Below are 13437 nucleotides of genomic sequence, written 5' to 3'. Positions count from 1 at the left end.
CGTTTAGAACCTAGAGCGTGGCTGAGGTGCACCCATGACCAGCTCTGAAACCAGATTGCATAGCGGAGAAGGTATGGTTGGATTCGAAATGGTCGGTAATCTGTTTGTTGACTTGGCTTTCGAAGACCTTAGAAGCAGGCAGGGTAGGATAGATATAGGTCTGTAGCAGTTTGGGTCAAGAGTGTCCCCCCCCCCCCCTTTGAAGTTTGGGATGACCGCAGCTGCTTTCAATCTTTGGGAATCTCAGACGACACGAAAGAGAGGGTGAACAGGCTAGTAATAGGGGTTGCAACAATTTCGGCAGATCATTTTAGAAAGAAAGGGTCCAGATTGTCTAGCCCGGCTGATTTGTAGGGGTCCAGATTTTGCAGCTCTTTCAGAACATCAGCCGACTGGATTTGGGAGAAGGAGAAATGGAAGGCTTGGGAGAGTTGCTGTGGGGGTGCAGTGCTGTGACCGGGGTAGGGGTAGCCAGGGGGAATGCATGGCCAGCTGTAGAAAAATGCTTATTGAAATTCTCAATTATAATGGATTTATCAGTGGTGACAGTGTTTCCTATCTTCAGTGCAGTGGGCAGCTGGGAGGAGGTGTTCTTATTCTCCATGGACTTTACAGTGTCCCAGAACTTTTTTGAGTTTGTGTTGCAGGAAGCAAATTTCTGCTTGAAAAAGCTAGCCTTGGCTTTTCTAACTGCCTGTGTATATTGGTTTCTAGCTTCCCTGAAAAGTTGCATATCAGGGGGCTGTTCGATGCTAATGCAGAAGCGCATAGGATGTTTTTGTGTTGGTTAAGGGCAGTCAGGTCTGGAGAGAACCAAGGGCTATATCTGTTCCTGGTTCTAAATTTCCTGAATGGGGCATGCTTATTTAAGATGGTGAGGAAGGCATTTAAAAAATAAACCAGGCATCCTCTACTGACGGGATGAGGTCAATATCCTTCCAGGATACCCCGGCCAGGTCGATTAGAAAGGCCTGCTCGCTGAAGTGTTTCAGGGAGCGTTTCACAGTGATCAGTCAGAGGTCGTTTGACCACTGAGCCATTACGGATGCAGGCAATGAGGCAGTGATCACTGAGATCTTGGTTGAAAACAGCAGAGGTGTATTTAGAGGGCAAGTTGGTTAGGATGATATCTATGAGGGTGCCCGTTGTACGGCTTTGGGGTGGTACCTGGTAGGTTCATTGATAATTTGTGTGAGATTGAGGGCATCAAGCTTAGATTGTAGGATGGCTGGGGTGTTAAGCATGTTCAGTTTAGGTCGCCTAGCTCCACGAGCTCTGAAGATAGATGGGGGCAATCAGTTCACATATGGTGTCCAGAGCACAGCCGGGGGCAGAGGGTGGTCTATAGCAGGCGGCAACGGTGAGAGACTTGTTTTAAGAGAGGTGGATTTTTTAAAAGTAGAAGTTCAAATGTTTGGTACAGACCTGGATAGTAGACAGAACTCTGCAGGTTATCTCTGCAGTAGATTGCAACACCGCCCCTTTGGCCGTTCTATCTTGTCTGAAAATGTTGTAGTTAGGATGAAGATTTCAGAGTTTTTGGTGGTCTTTCCTAAGCCAGGACTCAGACACGGCTAGGAGATCCGGTGTTGGCAGAGTGTGCTAAACGAGTGAATAAAAACAAACTTAGGGAGGAGGCTTCTAATGTTAACATGCATGAAACAAGGCTTTTACGGTTACAAAAGTCATCAAAAGAGAGCGCCTGGGGAATAGGAGTGGAGCTAGGCACTGCAGGCCTGGATTACCTCTACATCACCAGAGAACAGAGGAGGAGTAGGATAAGGGTACGGCTAAAAAGCTATGAGAATTGGTCGTCTAGAACGTCCGGAACAGAGAGTAAAAGGAGGTTTCTGGGGCGATAAAATAGCTTCAAGGTATAATGTACAGACAAAGGTATGCGTAGGATGTGAATACAGTGGAGGTAAACCTAGGTATTGAGTGATGATGAGAGAGATATTGTCTCTAGAAACATCATTGAAACCAGGTGATGTCATCGCATGTGTGGGTGGTGGAACTGAAAGGTTGGATAAGGTATAATGAGCAGGGCTAGAGGCTCTACAGTGAAATAAGCAATAAACACTAACCAACAGCAATGGACAAGGCATATTTACATTAAGGCGAGGCATGCTTAGTCGAGTGATCATAAGGGTCCAGTGAGTAGTGAGGTTGGTTGGGGTAACGGCGATTCAGACAGCAGCCGGGCCATCGGTAGCAAGCTAGATAGGATGGAGGTCTGTTTTTAGCCACCTCGTGCGTTTCCGTCGGTAGATTAGTGGGGTTCCGTGTGGTAGAGGGGATCAATCCAATTGGCAAAATAGATATAGTTATAGTGACCCAAGAAAAATCACATACAGTGCATTCGGAAAAGTATTCAGACCCGTTGACTTTTTCCACATTTTGTTACGCTCCAGCCTAAAATGGATTTAAAAATTATCCTCAGCAATCTACACACAATTACCAATTATGACAAGCGAAAACAAGTTTTTAGAAATTTTTGCAAATGTATTAAAAATAAAAAACAGAATAGACCATCGAAATTGAGCTCACGTTCATCCTGTTTCCATTGATCATCCTTGAGATGTTTCTACAACTTGATTGGAGTCCACCTGTGGTTAATTTCAATTGATTGGACATGATTTGGAAAGGCACACACCTGTCTATATATAGGCTCCCACAGTTGAACGTGCATGTCAGAGCAAAAAACCAAGCCTCATCATTCTTAAATGGAGTAAAGTTGGAACCACCAAGACTCTTCCTAGAGCTGGCCATCCGGCCAAACTGAGCAATCGGGGAGAAGGACCTTGGTCAGGGAGTGTGACCAAGAACCCGATGGTCACCTCGACAGAGCTCCAAAGTTCCTCTGTGGAAATGTGGAGAACCTTCCAGAAGGACAACCATCTCTGCAGAAAATCCACCAATCAGGCCTTTATGGTTGGGTGGCACACAGCCAAGACAACACAGGAGTGGCTTCGGGACAAGTCTCTGAATGTCCTTTAAGTAGCCCAGCTAGAGCCCAGACTTGAACCCGATCGAACATCTCTGGAGGGACCTGAAAATACTTGTGCAGCGACGCTCCCCATCTATATCTGATAGAGCTTGAGAGGACCTGCAGAGAACGGGAGAAACTCCCCAAATACAGGTGTGCCAAGCTTGCATCGTCATACCCAAGAAGACACAAGGCTGTAAATCGCTGCCAAAGTGCTTCAACAAAGTACTGAGTGAAGGGTCTGATACTTATGTAAATTCATATTTCAATATTTAATTGTTATACATTTTTATACAAAAAATCTAAAAACCTGTTTTTGACATTATTGGGTATTGTGTATAGATTGATGAGGGGGGGGGGACGTTTTAGAATAAGGCTGTAACATAACAAAATGTGGAAAAAGTCAAGGGGTCTTTCTGAACTCCCTTCCCTTGAGCTAAAGAGGGCAGATCGCTGACATGGTGAAAGCACATCCGCAGATCAAATGCACTGCTCGAACACCGATTAAGGTGTTCACATGCCCTAATAATGTGAAAGATTGCTCAGAAAACCAGGGGCCTCATTCAACAACCTTTGCGTAAATGTTTCACTAAATATCCATGTGCGCCATTTAAGAAAAGACTGCACACACATAAATATTGAGATACATAAACTAGCCGCACACCCGTTATGAGTCAGACTGTCGTTAAACTGTGCGTGGGTGAACGAGCATTATAACTCCGCCTGGAAAACGCTCAGCATTCAACTTTTATGATGACAGTAACGCCCTTATGGCTGTATACTTTCAAAGTATGGAATTAGGCTAAAACAGTATCTAAATTAAATAGCAATGGCGAACTTGATTAAATGTCTATGGAGGTGTTGGCAGAATTGCTTCTTTGTAGTGACATTTGCTGTAGGCTATCTGACTGTTTCTGAAAGACAAAATAGCAAATTGTAGTGGACCTGTAACAGATGGTTTGAATGCAATAATGTTTTGCATTCATTTTCCCCCCGAACTTAAATATGATGCACTGCCACAAATTCTGAAACATTGTCTACAATGAAAAACTACGGTAGCCTACTTACAGTGGTAGCCTACACATTTCAATGCAAAATATCAACTGCTGTTCACGTCTTAAGGCTCCCTGCCTGATGCATGGCAGTAAAAAACGTGAAATTACAATATAATAGCCTATCTAATAGGCTCAATAAATGAGAGATGCGCATGGTAATTTGTTGTATGGCTACTTCGGGATTATAAACTCATCATGCCAGGAAAAGTATTTTGCAATGGTTATGATATATGTATTATGTTAATAAATGGAATATTGTCCACAAGAGAAATTCGACATTACTGTATTCAGACACCTACAAAAGTCAAGGAAAAGGGTGAACCGTCTGTTCTATCATTAAACTGCGTTTCTAAACCGGTCGCCTCCCGAGTGGCGTTGCGGTCTAAGGCACTGCATTGCAGTGCTAGAGGCGTCACTACAGACCCTGGTTTGTTCCCAGGCTGTGTCACAACCGGCGGTGATCGGGAGTCCCATAGGGCAGCGCACAATTGGCCCAGTGTCGTCCCGGTTAGGGGAGGGTTTGGCCGGGGGTTAGGCCGTCATTGTAAATAATATTTTTTTCTTAAAACTGACTTGCCTAGTTAAATAAAGGTTAAATAAAAAAAATACTTGAAATAGCTTATCTATTTATTCTGAAGTGGGTCCAATTAAATGAGAGATGGGATGAACGGTAMCCTATCCTAACTTGTTGTAMGCCTATGGGCTATTTCGCGAGTAGCCTATGAAACCATGTGGTCAGAAAAGGTGAGGATTTATTCTGCAATGATCATGGAAATGAAATGAAATAGGCATCCATTTCCTACAAAGATAAAATAAATGTTTGGTCTTCTCACTAAGGGCAAGTGATAGCATCTTGTTATATGTAGCTACCTGTTTTTTGTTATGAATATGAGCGTCATTTATTCCTGCACAAGGCTATAAACTACTTTTGCCTTCTTGCAATGCAATACTTTAACCACTAGAAACTGCATTCACATGGTCTGGAGTTTGCAGGAGGATAATAAGCACATTCTCACTTCAAGATCAGTTTTTATAAATACCAACTTTTGTGTGAAAACTGGCACATGCATGCTTTGGGGCATATTTTGTGCAWACCTAACGTTTATATGTCCTTGTGTTTTAATAGGCGTATGCTTTCATCGATTTTGACCATACGRGATTAAAATAAACAGAGTAAAGTGACTACTGCATAATCAGTTTACTATCAAAMTATTACTGTGCACGTAAACGTACTCAGTGTGACATGCTCTTGCGTTACAGCAACTGAGGGTGAAGTTACTTTGAAGTTGGCAGTGGTTCCGGAGATGGCGCCTGTGGTACAGGTCCTTGTGTACAGTATGCTACCCAGTGAGACTGTCATCGCCCACAGCATGAACTTTCCCACTGAGAAATGCTTCAGGCACAAGGTGTGTGTATATGTGGGCATGCTTCTTCGTGTGTTATACCCTCTGACTTCTGCACATCACAAACATACTATGTTCATTTTATGGAAGGTATAAAWYYTGTCAAGTYTTTCCATGCACATAGATATCATTCRTTGTATAAAGGTGTATAATGTACACTTATGTATGTCATGTGCACCAGGTGTCGGTGGAGTTCTCACCCTCACAAGCAGTTCCAGGGGAGGAGAACACCCTGCAGCTCTCGGCCCAGCCCGGCTCCCTCTGTGGCCTCAGTGCTGTGGACCAGAGTGTTCACATCATGGAGCCAGGGAAGAGGCTGGATGCTGACAAGGTAACAGAGCTCGGTGTAGTGAATATCAACGGTCATACAGTACCACCATATAAACAGCTGTTGTGGTGCTGGCAATACAACCAGCTTCAGGGGACTAAGAAGTGACAACGGCAGACTTGGAGTGGGTCTGGTCACTYTTGGCCATTTGGTGTACCTTCATCAACTGAAAAGCACCTCCCTATTGGTTCACATTCTGTTCATATTCTGGGTTCTGTTCATTAGGGCACGGAAAGCATTAAAAACGTTTAGCAATGGAAAACAAAACTGAGCARTTCTTATTTGACAAGTCCAAGTAGTCCCTGCKTTCTGTTTGGTGCCCAATGAACAAGGTCATTTCCCGTCTCCTTATTATCCCATTCCAGATATTTGATTTGTTACCGGTCAAGGAGACGACCTATATTCCCTACGAGCTTGAAGATCCAGTAGCATGTTTACATGTAAGACCAAGGAGATATGTAATGCCATACCCAGGACAAACTGAGGAGGGAAATGAACCTCATGAAGTTTTTAAGGTAACTTCAGCCTTGTTTTCTCTTAACTTGAAGCCTCTTTTCCTCTCTCGTAAGAATCAGTTACCATACTGTTACCATGCATACATCTTCTTAAATATTATATTTCTAAAATAGCCAGTTGGAAGTAAAAAAACACACATTTAGAATAGAAAAATTAAACTGAGACATTCATTAATATTGAGCTCTTGTCACGATCGTCATAATGTGGAAGAGAGGAGGACCAAGGCGCAGCATGATACGAATACATACTTCTATTTAATAAACGAAGAGGAACACTAAACAGACAAATACAAAACGAACGTGACGCTATAAATGACAAGTGCAGACACAGGCAACTTACATATAGACAATAACCCACAACCCACAATACAAAACAAGCTACCTAAATATGGTTCCCAATCAGAGACAACGCAAAACACCTGTCTCTGATTGAGAACCATATCAGGCCAAACACATAGAAATAGACAAACCAGACATACAACATAGAATGCCCACTCAGATCACACCCTGACCAAACAAAACATAAAACATACAAAGCAAACTATGGTCAGGGCGTGACAGCTCTCTTGTTTGTGATTTCTAGAAACTGGGACTGAAGCTGGCAACTAATCTGGTTCTAAGAGTACCTTCCTGCCTAAGTTATAAGGGGAACCAGTACCAACGTGGTGAGATGCCCTTCTTACCATCTCTTACACTTGTCATTGCCAGAAGTCTTTGGTGAATCTTGGGAAATGTTATTCTAACATAGCCTGGTTAAACCAGTCTGAACGCTGCATTCATRACCAGTGACCACAGCATTCAGTCTGGTTTGACCAGGCTGATTCTAACACGAGAATAATTACTATGTTTTGTTTTATTGGGACCCTATATAGGCCTCCTCCACCATCGAGTCATGGACAGACTTCAAGTGGCTCAATCTGTAGCATTCGGTGCCCCTGCACGTCTGCCACCCATACAGACGGTCCGTACCTTCTTCCCTGAGACGTGGATATGGGATCTTGTGGAAGTTGGGTAAGAGCACTGCACAGTGAGGCTGTTGCCTTATAAACGTCACTAAAATAATGCGCGCACATCGATGAGGCAGAAGGTGATGTTATGTTTCTGAACGGTCAGATAGTTAGCAACAATAACAAGAGGCTGCCATGTGGGGAATCGTAGGTGTCTCGTTTCAGCTCGTTGTATCTTGTTATTGATACCATGTCTTGTTTTCAGGTGTTTTGACTCATGTCATGTCTATGCTAATATGGCAAAACATTTGCTAGCTAGCTACCAACAACTGTAACGATGTATTTGAGAGYCGACAAGTGCTCATTGTGCAAATGTATTTATGTTTTCAATAAACATTTGAAGGCAAAATATAGTTTAGATGTTGTCAACAATCTAAGCCAACCCCGTCTGTTTTGCTCCATATTTCCACACTTGTCGGTTTTGTTCCTAAACAACCGACTGGTCTATATCAAAACATACAGTAGTGGTTAGATTAGGAACCTGTACCTCATTAAACTGCATTACAAAGTAGGGGAGAGTGGGGTACATTTAGATTTGTTTTACATTCAGCATCACACTGTCAAGGGAAATATAGTGTTATTTCTAACAAAGATATCGACATATATTTCAGGATGTTGTTTATCCCTGGAAATAATCAGAATGAATGTATACATTACAGATTGAAAACATAGCTTGTCCAAACAAGTGGTCTCTTGGCACAACACCCCAGGTATGGGGTAAGTTGAGCCACGGGACAGAGTCAATTAAGCTGCCTACAAATTTCTGTACTGAATGAAATATTACCACTACCTTATTAAAACCATAGCTAGGTTTCCATCCAATTGGCGACAGATTTTCATGTGAATATGTTCAAAAATCTGCATAAAAACAATATGCTTATTTTCCTACCAGAGATACGTTTCCATCAAATGTACTTGTTGCAGGTAAAAGGCTGTGCGTGATGATGTAGTGCACATAAAAAATACATTTTGCGGTTAATTCCCATGTACTGAATAAAAAATACTTGTTAAATGGGTTTCCATTGAATTTTCAAAATTTGTCTTATAGCGAGTCTGCCCACGCTAGTATTGGCACATGAGCTCTAGCTAACAGCTCGCAGATACAGTGGGTATAGCCTACATGATGAGATTATTACGGACAAAAGAGATTATTTTTATTTGTCAAAAGGCAGCCAAGCATCGATCATCATGTCACCAGAATAAAATTATTAGGGTGAGGCATAAAGGCTACAAACAGCTTACTACTGTTAGGTTCTAATTCTCAAGATAAAACACTAAACGGACACTATGAATGCTTACCCAAGTTTATTCGCCCAGAGGGTCAACACAGCTGCATCAGACAAAACATGTCTCCTCCAACACAGGTACATATACTCCAATTTAGATGCACTCCTCCTTCTCTCCAACCCTTACATATTTTATGGTTCGACAGGAAGACGACGTGATGGGGTAATAAACCATTCCTTCTCCCTTAAGGTGACCTGACCTCAACCCCCTTAATGCATAATCCAAAGCTCTCTCCCCTTATCCATGCTTGCCACATGTGGTCACTTCCCTGCCCAACTCACAGCTGTCATGGTGCCTGGTACCAGACGTAGTGTCCCCATGAGTGACAGAAAACTGAGCCAAACACGGCACAACTAGAGAACATTACCAACCCCTACGCTCCATATTTTCGCTGGCTGCCTCACCACCATATAATGCCAAATAATATGCAAAACAGCCAACCCCCCCCCCCCAAAAAAAAAACAACAACAACATTTGTGTTATTTTTTTATTTTTGCTAAAAATGTGAGTGTCAAAACAAGTGGGTCTCTGCCCTGAATGACGGGTCGCCACTGAACGTAATCCTTTGGATTTCTCTAAATGAGTAACATMAGTTTTTCCAAATTGGGGACTAGTATTCTATCTATTCTACTGTATGTGCAAGGGCATAGTCACATGGCTCCATACTAAAATGTTCAGTTGGTGGCACCAGCCCATGATTTGGTTGTGCCACAACTGTGGGGTCACGCAATAGAAAAAATGTATAGCTTCATCATCAAAGTGTTTCATTAAGAAGTGGGGTGGCAGATAGCCTAGTGGTTAGAGAGTTGTGCCAGTAAACGAAAGGTTGCTGGATCGTATCCCTGAGCTGACAAGGTAAAAATCTGTTCTGCCCCTGAACAAGGCAGTTAACCCACTGTTCCTCGATAGGCCGTCATTGAAAATAAGATTTTGTTCTTAACTGACTTGCCCAGTTAAATAAAGGTTACATTTGAAAATGTAACTGCTAAAGAACCAGTGATTGTCATGCATTTGATCTCTTGAACAGCAACCACTAATAGTGGTTGCTTTCAATTGAACCTTTATTTAACTAGGCAAGTCAGTTAAGAACAAATTCTTATTTACAATGACGGCCTACAATACTGTGTTTTTCCCACCATTAGACCTACATTTTGAAATATTGTTCAATCAGAAAGCATTTCACAAAGGAGAGAGCGAGAGAAACTGCAGCAAGCAGGAACTCTACAGTCCAGACGACTGCCTGATTGACCAGTGGGCCAGGTGTAAATGTTTGGAAGCCTTACCTTCAACAACAGAAGCCATCCACCCTTGATGGGCAATCAGCAGAACAATAGAATCTCTGAGAGCATGTTAGAAGTCTTGATGATGAGCTAAATGAAAGCATTGAGTTTTATCAAATGTTCCTATCGATACTAGATTAAGTCATCCCGAAAGTAATCAGCAGTTTTTAAGAATGCAACATAAAATGTTTATTTTTGTAATCGGATTGCATAATCCCTGTTAATCTTTTACTACCCAACCGTTTGCCTGGGAAGAGAACACTTCAATTTGCTCAACTTGCCATAGAGCTCACCAGCTTGTAGTCCTAAAACCCGGAAATGAGTTATCTCTGGTTCGTTCAGCCATTCATATGAGGAAAATMAAAGGGGAAAGAATAGGGTTTTGGGATAAACGCCAAAAATAAGGTCTGAGGTTAACACAGGTTTAGGAGATCTTATACGTTTTGTTCAGTGACATAATATCCGTGAGTTAACATGACCTTTATGAAGTATGAATCATTTATGTAATTTATGTGCTTTTATTATTACATTACATTATTCACAAGAGTGACGTTAGCTGATGAAGATTATCTCATAGAGCAAAACGTACAGTATAAGATCTCCTAAACCTGTCTTTACCACAGACCTTATTTTCTGCATTTATCCAAAAACTCTATTCATTTTCTCATTGGCTTTGTCCAACGTACCATGGAGAAGTTAGTGCCTTCAAAAAGACGCCATTACTATTGCTCTCTATTGACTAAACCGTTAGCTTAATTTACCTCAAGGCAAATATTTGGACTATATTAGCCCACACAGCTACAAGGAGGCACTTTCATGCTAGGTTTAGGACCTCATATTGAAGCTTATAGAAACCCCAAATGATGTATTGAACAATCTTAATTATCTAATTTGGTTTAGATACAACAATCATGAAACGTCTAACACAACACATTCATTTGACTTGGTGAAAATCAMTTTTTTGGACCTAACTTGCTTACCACTTTTTCTATGTGGTTTCTTCCTTTATAGACTCCATGAAATGTCCTCTTCCTAAATATGTAGTCAAATTATACATTTTGTGTGTAGTTTCCTAGAAACAAGGGTGGCTCAATTTACCCCTTTGGCTCAATTTTTCTCAATGGAACACTTAATGGCTTTCTGTTTGATCTCTGACCTCTGTATTACAGGGAATCCGGAACAGCAGTCATGCCCCTCACAGTTCCAGACACCATCACCACCTGGGAGACAGAAGCATTCTGCCTGGCTCCTGGCGGCTTCGGCCTGGCTCCTCCAGTGGAGCTCACTGTCTTCCAGCCCTTCTTCCTGGAGCTCACCCTGCCCTACTCAGTCATCCGGGGAGAGCACTTTGAGCTGAAGGCCACTGTGTTTAACTACCTGTCCAAGTGCATCATGGTACGACACTGCATCATGATCGTTTCTTGAGTTGTTTTTAAACTCTTGTATTTTGTTTTGTTGCAGTTTGTCTAGTCAGTGTTTATTTTGTATTTCTTTTTTACACCCAATGTATCAGTCTTGGGTTTTCCATGTTATCTTACAAGTGTTCCTATTTGGCAGGTTTCTGTGACTCCAGCTCACTCCTTAGACTACACTCTCACACCCTTGAAGGATGTCCAGTACTCATCATGCTTGTGTGCCAATGGACGAAAGACCTTCAGTTGGACAATGGCACCCTCTATCCTGGGTAAATCACCAGTCTTCATTCAACCGTTCTAATACTGTAGAACTTTGTTCTAAAGCTGTATCCGTACCCATTGGATGCAGTGATCACAACATAGTGGCTATACCCAGGAAAGCCAGAGTTCCAACAGTTGGGCCTAAAATAGTATATTAAGAGATCATACAAAAGATTTTGCTGTGACTCTTATGTGGATGATGTTAAAAATATTTGTTGGTCTGATGTGATTAATGAGGAGCATCCAGACCCTGCACTTGATTAATTTATGAAATTGCTTCTTCCAATTATTTATAAACATGCACCTGTTAACAAACTGACTGTTAGAACTGTTAAGGCTCCATGGATTGATGAGGAATTGAAAAACTGTATGGTTGAAAGAGATGGGGCAAAAGGAGTGGCTAATAAGTCTGGTTGCTCATCTGACTGGCTTACTTACTACAAATTGAGAAATTATGTGACTAAACTCAACAAAAAGAAGAAGAAACTGTATTATGAAGCCAAGGTCAATGATATAAAGAATGATGGAGAAAAAAAGTACTTTAAATGAAATTATGGGCCGAGAGACAAATTCAACTCCATCTTTCATTGAATCAGATGGCTTATTCATCACGAAACCATTTGATGTTGCCAATTATTTTAATGATTATTTCATTGGCAAAGTGGGCAAACTGTTCCCTCAGATCAGGAAATGCCAACAACGAACAGTGAGCAATTGTATTCATGCATTGCAATTTTGAATCTTGTAAAATTAGTGTGGGAGAGGTGGGAAAATGATTGTTATCGATCAATAATAGCAAACCTCCTGGCATTGACAACTTAGATGGAAAGCTACTGAGAATGGTAGCTGTCCTCTATAGCCACTCCTATCTGTCTTATTTTGAATCTGAGCCTAGAGGAAAGTCTTTGTCCTCAGGCCTGGAGGGAAGCCAATGTAATTCCACTACCCAAGAGTGGTAAAGCGGCCTTTACTGGTTCTAACAGCAGACCTATAAGCTTGCTGCCAGCTCTTAGCTTCTCTAGGATAGGGGGCAGCTCAAATAAACAGCAAATCTGGTTTCAAAAAACAGATAAAGCAACACCTCGCGGCACAAAGCCTCTCCCCTATTTGACCTAGATAGTTTGTGTGTATGCATTGATATGTAGGCTACGTGTGCCTTTAACATTTTTTATGTAGTTCTGTCTTTGAGCTGTTTTTGTCTATTGATGTTTTGTATTATGTCATTCTGTATTATGTTTCATGTTTTGTGTGGACCCCAGGAAGAGTAGCTGCTGCTTTTGCAACAGCTGTTGGGGATCCTAACAAATACCAAAAACAGCAGAATGGATGTCAGCCTGAGTTCTGTACTCTCAGTCACCATATTGGATCTTTAGTAACTTGTGGTGTACTCGGTCTGTCAATGTGTGTGTGTAGGGGTTTTGAATGTGTCCGTTAGTGCAGAGGCTGTCCAGTCCCACGTGGCGTGTGACAATGAGATTGTGAACGTACCGGAGAGAGGACGCATCGACACAGTCACACAYAGCCTGCTGGTGAAGGTATGTAGCCTACTGTTGTGACGGAACGTACTGTTGTACAGATYCCTAGTGTAACTGCCTCTGACTGAAAATAATATCKTCTCCTCTCAGGCTGAGGGAACAGAGAAGACCGACACCTACAACTGGTTGCTGTGTCCAACTGGTCAGTCAGTAATGAATGAACGTTGAATGTTCACTTTGATTGAATTGATCATCTCCATTCATCTTATCATCTGTGTGTCCACAGGAGTAACTATGACAGAGGAGGTGGAACTGCAACTCCCCAAGAATGTGGTGGATGGATCTGATCGAATTTCCCTCTCAGTCCTGGGTAAAATAAACCATTGTATTATTTAGAGAGGCTTGGTYAGTTTAGAKAGGKGTAG

General features: G+C 42.0%; 1 protein-coding gene across 1 annotated transcript in view; it reads left to right on the top strand.

Annotated features, from left to right (window-relative positions):
- LOC111949954 (alpha-2-macroglobulin-like) overlaps nucleotides 1-13437 on the top strand; it is a 32761-nt gene that overhangs the window by 8146 nt on the left and 11178 nt on the right. The window contains 10 exon segments of the mRNA XM_023967310.2: nucleotides 5302-5447; nucleotides 5626-5775; nucleotides 6138-6287; nucleotides 6871-6952; nucleotides 7160-7298; nucleotides 11031-11256; nucleotides 11419-11545; nucleotides 12951-13072; nucleotides 13163-13214; nucleotides 13299-13382. Of these exon segments, the coding sequence (XP_023823078.1) occupies nucleotides 5302-5447; nucleotides 5626-5775; nucleotides 6138-6287; nucleotides 6871-6952; nucleotides 7160-7298; nucleotides 11031-11256; nucleotides 11419-11545; nucleotides 12951-13072; nucleotides 13163-13214; nucleotides 13299-13382 (1278 nt within the window).

The sequence above is a fragment of the Salvelinus sp. IW2-2015 genome, linkage group LG22 (assembly GCF_002910315.2).
Source record: "Salvelinus sp. IW2-2015 linkage group LG22, ASM291031v2, whole genome shotgun sequence".
Taxonomy (NCBI): domain Eukaryota; kingdom Metazoa; phylum Chordata; class Actinopteri; order Salmoniformes; family Salmonidae; genus Salvelinus; species Salvelinus sp. IW2-2015.
Note: the sequence above shows the minus strand (reverse complement) of the source record. Positions and strands in the feature narration are given on the sequence as shown.